This window comes from Palaemon carinicauda, chromosome 29 (assembly GCF_036898095.1).
Source record: "Palaemon carinicauda isolate YSFRI2023 chromosome 29, ASM3689809v2, whole genome shotgun sequence".
NCBI classification, from domain to species: Eukaryota; Metazoa; Arthropoda; class Malacostraca; order Decapoda; family Palaemonidae; genus Palaemon; species Palaemon carinicauda.
Genome location: NC_090753.1, coordinates 97,382,597 through 97,390,096, shown reverse-complemented (window position 1 = coordinate 97,390,096; position 7,500 = coordinate 97,382,597). Strand labels below are relative to the sequence as shown.

General features: G+C 29.8%; 1 protein-coding gene across 1 annotated transcript in view; it reads right to left on the bottom strand.

The window, feature by feature from the left end:
• LOC137622741 (guanylate cyclase 32E-like) overlaps positions 1 to 7,500 on the bottom strand; it is a 380,169-nt gene that overhangs the window by 25,781 nt on the left and 346,888 nt on the right. Inside the window, exons 17-19 of the mRNA XM_068353334.1 lie at positions 7,419 to 7,500; positions 2,489 to 2,623; positions 318 to 430 (exon numbers count right to left, since the gene is read on the bottom strand). The exon at positions 7,419 to 7,500 is cut by the window's right edge and continues 19 nt beyond it. Coding sequence (XP_068209435.1) covers positions 318 to 430; positions 2,489 to 2,623; positions 7,419 to 7,500 — 330 coding nt within the window. The remainder of the gene's footprint in view (positions 1 to 317; positions 431 to 2,488; positions 2,624 to 7,418) is intronic.

Here is a 7,500-nt window from a genome sequence, read left to right as displayed (position 1 = left end):
AACTATGATGCTATTCAAATCTATTTGAATGAACTATTAATCGATCTCAAATTTCTCTGCGATATATTGATGCCATATAACCTTAAATCAATAACTCGATCTCTCTCTTTCCTTCTTCCCTCTTTTTATTATCCTATCCTATTCACCTATCTCCCTCACTTTCTCATTCCTTCTTCCCCTCTTTTTATTGTCTTATCCTATTCACCCATCTCCCACACTTTCTCATTCCTTCTTCCCCTCTTTTTATTATCTTATCTTAGTACCCGCTCAATCTCTCACTCTTTATCCTCTCTTTCTTTTTAAAAAGTCCAACTCACCAGTCTTCTTCTTCTCCTCAATGAGCTGGTCTGTCCTCTCGTCCACCAACGCCTCGAGATTGTTGGCGTATTTCTCCATCATGGCCAACATGTTGTCGAAGATGTTGGGTTTCCTGTGAGCAAAAGAAGGAAAATCAATGAAGTGATTAACAAGGGGAAGGAGGTACTGTGTTCGACATGTTTAAAGGTTTAAAGGCCGCTCATGAATGGCAGAGGAAAGGGACAGTGACATTGCCCTAGAGACTGACCATATATACATATGATCAGCGTCCAAGCCACCTCTCCAACCAAGCTAGAACCAGGGAGGGACAGGAAATGGCTGCTGATGATTCAGCAGATACACCGATAGTCTCCGCGAAACATCCCAACCTTAGCTTACAAGGATAGTTGCAGCGACCAAAGGAAATAACGAGTTTGAGCGGGTCCTAGCTTGGATGGAGAGGGGGCTTTGGCGCTGATCATATGTAATATGGTCAGTCTCTAGGGCATTGTCCTGCTTGATTGGGCAATGCCACTGTCCCTTGCCTGTGCCATTCATGAATGACCTTTAAACTTTTAATGCTATGTGAATGATGTTGGACATGAACTTGTAAAAGTAACCAAAGGAATCAGATAAAAAGGAAATTACAAAACAGAAGAAAGTTGAAGGTCTAAGAATGGGTGTTGTTAGTATGTCATAATTATCACGCAACGAGAGAGAGAGAGAGAGAGAGAGAGAGAGAGAGAGAGAGAGAGAGAGAGAGAGAGAGAGAGAGAGAGAGAGGGTGTGCTACTATGCCATAACTATCAGACAACAAGTTTGAGAGAGAGAGAGAGAGAGAGAGAGAGAGTGTGTGTGTGTGTGTGTGTGTGTGTACATCACTACACGAATAAAGAAAAAAAAAGATGGGAAAAATCTAGAAAATAATTATACTAAGAGGGAGATTTCTAACAAGTTTCTCATCGCTTCTTTGGAGTTAAAGGAACTCTTATAGTGACATGGAAAAGTTGCGTTAATTAGCTCTGGAGCACAATAACCCTAAGGTGTTTACTAGAAATCTCTCTCTGACTTGAATAGAGGATGCTGTTTCCTATCATACAGAATAATTGAGCCAGGGTTATGATGATCTTTTTTTTTTTTCCATCGGGGTATTTAGTTGGTATTTTCATTCGTTCAACAGTTGGCGCTAATAATGAACTGGTGGAACAAGCTAGCTTTAATTAACTTTCGGAATTAGGGATATTTATGTGTATATCCGGAGGTATTTGGGAGGTGAAGTAAGATTCCAAAAGAAGAATAAATGGAAAATACAATAACAAATAATAAGAGAGTTTACATATTAACATTCTTAAGTATGTTATGATGTGTGTTAAAATATGTTTATTAAAAATGTATATTAACATTCTTAAGCAAGTCGTGATGTATGTTAAATTGTGTTTTGTAAGAATGCATATTAATATTTCTAAACAAGTCTTGACGCACGTTAACCTATGTTTTGTAAGAATGCATATTAACATTTTTTAGCAAATCAAATCATGATGTATGTTAAATTATGTATATATATATATATATATATATATATATATATATATATATATATATATATATATATATATATATATACATAAATAAGTCTGCAAACATAATCCGGCAACGGAGTCATTTAATTCCAATTCATTAAAGGTGATAAATTTGAAGAAATTATTTAGTCCTACTTTTATCTTATTGTTTCAATCCACTTTTCCTTATCTCACTTTCCTTTGCACCAAAGACCAAGTAATCATTATTGATATTACTATTATCATTACAATCATTATTCCTATATTTATCAATAAAAGGATCAATATCCCGAGGCTCTTTGCGTCAATAGGCGTCAGAGGAGATGATGATGATGATGATGATCAACATTACACAAAATAGGTAGATAATAAAAAGGGCAACATTAAAACAAAATACACCAGAACAAGATTAGATATATGAAGAAGTAAATAAATAATCTAATTAACAAAAGTTTTTAGCCTAGAAAACAAGCGTGCTGCATATGCAGATGATGCTACTCTCTTTGCATTAATTCCCTCTCCTGAATGTAGATCTGGGGTTGCTAAGTCTCTTAATGGAGATCTAGCTAAAATTAGTGCATGGTGTACATTGTGGAGCGTGAAAAAAAAAAAAAAAAAAACTCTGTGCTTACATTCCTTTCTTCAGAGGTCGTAATTTCGTCCTGATGACTCTGAAGTCCGGTCTGTCTTCAGGAGTTTCTGCCCAACATTCGCTTAGGACAGTTCTTATACAGTCTAGGCATCCTTCAAGTGCGTTCAGCGGAGGCCTGTAATCATTTAATAATAATAATAATAATAATAATAATAATAATAATAATAATAATAATAATAATATTAATAATAATAATAATAATAATAAACATCGTCATAATATATAACTAAACATTATTTAAGATAAAAGGTGGCATTGATTAGTTTCATAGATATAATTATGACAATTATTTTCCAATGTATAGATGCGTAAGGGTAAATGTATTTATCGACAAACATATTCATGTACTGTATGTATGTATGTATGTATGTATGTATGTATGTATGTATGTATGTGGAAATAAACGTGACATTTCCCGAATATTTAAGGAAAAGGAGTTATTTCGATACTTTTTAAGTTCGAATAAATATACTTCATGTTTGAGTAATATATATATATATATATATATATATATATATATATATATATATATATATATATATATATATATTAAACCCAATAATATCTTACTATAAGTGCTAGATTGAACATGTAACTATAACACATAATCAGCCCCAATACACTTAAATAAACAATCCTTATATATATATATATATATATATATATATATATATATATATATATATATATATACATACATATATATATATATATATATATATATATATATATATGTTTATATACATGCATATATATATATATATATATATATATATAAATGTAAATATGTACTTACAAGGTTTAAAACGTGCCTAGCTAACACGAGAGAGAGGAGAGAGAGAGAGAGAGAGAGAGAGAGAGAGAGAGAGAGAGAGAGAGAGAGAGAAAGAGAGAATTCTATTTGCTCTGTTCAAAGGGTTTTGATATATGTGTCATACTATGATGAATGTGGCGAAAGAATGATATATGTGGCAACACATGACGGACGAGGCCTTGGAGAGAAAATAGTTGTAGCTGTGTGACGTAAAAGAATAGGAAACTTCGTAGTTTTTTTTTTTTTTATGAATGGAGGAGATGAATAGATAGTAATTACCTTCGGATGTCACCAATAATGAATCCGTTATTATAATAATAATAATAATAATAATAATAATAATTATTATTATTATCATTATAATCATTATCATTATTATTATTATTATTACTTTTATTATCTAGACTTGCAAAGCTACAACCCTAGTTGGAAAAGCAGGATGCTATAAGCCCAGGGGCTCCAACAGGGAAAATAGCCCAGTGAGGACAGGAACAAGGAATTATTATTATTATTATTATTATTATTATTATTATTATTATTATTATTATTACTTGCTAAGCTACAACCCTAGTTGGAAAAACAGGATGCTATAAGCCCAAGGGCTCCAACAGGGATAATACCCCAGTGAGGAAAGGAATCAAGGAAAAGTAAAATATTTTAAGAACAGTATCATCATTAAAACAAATATTTCCTATAAAAACTATGAAAATTTTAACAAAACAAGAGGAAAAGAAATAAGACAGAATAGTGTGCCCGAGTGTACCCTCAAGCAAAAGGACACTCCAAAATCAAACCATTGTTCTCTATTCTTGGGTAGTGCCATAGCCTCTGTACCATAGTCTTCCACTGTCTTGGGGTAGAGTTCTCTTGCTTGATGGTACACTCGAGCACACTATTCTATCTTATTTCTCTTCTCTTGTTTTTTTTTTAAGTTTTTATAGTTTTTATATGAAAATCCATTTTAATGTTAATAATGTTCTTAGAATATTCTATTTCACTTGTTCATTACTTCTCTTATAGTTTATTTATTTCCTTGTTCCCTTCCTCATATGGCCCTTTTTCTCTGTTGGAGCCCCTGGGCTTATAGCAACTGGAGTTGTAACTGTTTTTAGAAATAATTATTATCATTATTATTATTATTATCAGATGGAAAGCCAATAATTAACAACATATTCTTACAAAAACTCGAAGAGGATCAGTGTAGCTATTCATTATAATCGTCTCCAAACACAACTTACGTTTTTTTTTTTTTTTTTTTTTTTTTTTATTCTGGATGTCAGTTTTAAAGATGATTGTCATAACAGCTGAAGAGCAGAAGATGAATTTGAAAGAATTTTGATGGGCCCTGTATCTAATTATGTAATCAAGCTTTGTTTATATTTTTATTATAAATAATAGAAATAATTAGAGAAGAACAATGTAAAACAATAATATAGTTATCGCAATGATGATACATTATTTAGTTACATACACACATTTCGTATTATTTCATCAATAACAAATATCAGCAAACTTTAATTTATCGTAATGAATATAATCACATACAGGTAGACATTCTTTATATGTTATATAAGGAAAAATTTTGAAATCATTTACAATAGTTAACATTATTAAAAAAGACCTAACCCAAAGAAACCAGTGTTAAATTCTTTACATAACTTAACCTTATTAAAAATGACCTTACCTAAAAAAAACAGTATTAAATTCTTTACATAAGTTTACCTTACTAAAAAAGGATCTAACCAAATTTGAACTTATTAAAAAGGACCTAACCTAAAGGAATTATTATTAAATTCTTTACATAAGTTAACCTTATTAAAGAAGGACCTAACCTAATTTGACCTTATTAAAAAAGGACATAAAGGAACCATTATTAAATTCTACACATTAGTTAACCCTATTAAAAAAAGACCAAGCCAAATTTGACTTTTTAAAAAAAAGGACCTAACATAAAGGAACTATAATTAAATTTATTACATAAGTTAACCTTATAAAAAAGGACCTAACCTAAATTGAGCTTATTAGAAAAGGACCTAACATAAAGGAAGCATTATCAAAGTCTTTCAAATTCTTTACATAGGTTAACCTTATAAAAAAGGACCTAACCTAAATTGAGCTTATTAGAAAGGACCTAACATAAAGGAAGCATTATCAAAGTCTTTCAAATTCTTTACATAGGTTAACCTTATAAAAGAGGACCTAACCCAAAGTATAATCCCAATTTAAAACAAAATGTGTAAAACTTCGGCACTTTCTGTTTTAATTAGACATTAATTCATCTCTGGCAACCCACCTGTGCCCAGATTCATATGGGACTTAAACCAAATGAAAAATAATTTAATTAGACAGCTCATTAAGCTAGGGACTTCATCCGGACCTAAAAGGGTCCCCACTTAGATAAATGGAACGTCTCCTGGAAAATCCCCTAAAATGAGTTTTTAAAGGACCCGGGGAAATATTTTCTTTTTAATGATAGGAAAAAACACGTTGGAAGATATGAAGCAACAGGCCTGTCATGGTCAGGAAAGTTGCGCTCGACTTGTGTTGGGGAAAAATGAGGTCCTTTTTCTAGCCTCTTTTTTTTTATATTTTATTTATTGAGTTTTTACGTTTGTGTTGGGAAAAATGAGATCCTTTTTCTAGTCTTTTTTTTTTAATTTTATTTATTGAGTTTTTACGTTTGTGTTGGGAAAAATGAAGTCCTTTTTCTAGTCTTTTTTTTTTTAATTTTATTAATTGAGTTTTTACGTTTGTGTTGGGAAAATGAGGTCCTTTTTCTAGTCTTTTTTTAATGTTTTTTATTGAGTTTTTACGTTTGTGTTGGGAAAAATGAGGTCCTTTTTCTAGTCTTTTTTTAATGTTTTTTATTGAGTTTTTACGTTTGTGTTGGGAAAAATGAGGTCCTTTTTCTAGTCTTTTTTTAATGTTTTTTATTGAGTTTTTACGTTTGTGTTGGGAAAAATGAGGTCCTTTTTCTAGTCTTTTTTTTTTAATTTTATTTATTGAGTTTTTACGTTTGTGTTGGGAAAAATGAGGTCCTTTTTCTAGTCTTTTTTTTTTTTTTAATTTTATTTACTGAGTTTTTACGTTTGTGTTGGGAAAAATGAGGTCCTTTTTCTAGTCTTTTTTTTTTTTAATCTTATTTATTGAGTTTTTACGTTTGTGTTGGGAAAAATAAGGTCTTTTTTCTAGTCTTTTATTTTTTAATTTTATTTATTGAGTTTTTAACGTTTGTGTTGGGAAAAATGAGGTTCTTTTTCTAGTCTTTTTTTTTAATGTTATTTATTGAGTTTTTAACGTTTGTGTTGGGAAAAATAAGGTCTTTTTCTAGTCTTTTATTTTTATTTATTGAGTTTTTACGTTTGTGTTGGGAAAAATTAGGTCCTTTTTCAAGCCTTTTTTTAATTATTTATTGAGTTTTGGTTTATTGAGTTTTAAATCTTTGATTTGGATTAATATGATTTGGTTTATGTATATACACCTCGAAAACCATGTATGACTTTGAGGTTATGCATAAAACATTATTCACGTGGATGCATAAATGTATGTGTATGAAAATAATGTATTATTCTCTAGAAAGACTAATACAGAAATGTATTAACTAAACAAATAATTTAATAATAAAAAATGTCTTACTTTTGTTTCTCGTTAAATATGATTACAATATATGTATCCCATTACACACGCATAAATATATGTATATATATATATATATATATATATATATATATATATATATATATATATATATATACATATATATATATGTATATATATATATATGTGTGTGTGTGTATATATAAATATATATATATACATATATATATATATACATATACAAATATAAATAACATACATATATGTAAATATATATACATATATATACATATGTATATATACATATATATGTATATATATATACATATATATATATATATATATATATATATATATATATATATATACAGTATATATATATATATATATATATATATATATATATATATATATACTGTATATATATATATATATATATATATATATATGTATGTATTAGCGCCACAACAGCAAAGGTCACGCGCTGACATCGACTCACCTAAAGGGAGGCGTGTTGGGAGCAGGTCTGGTCATGACCTGACGGATGATGACCACGGGGTTCTGGTCAGTCCTCCCCCAGG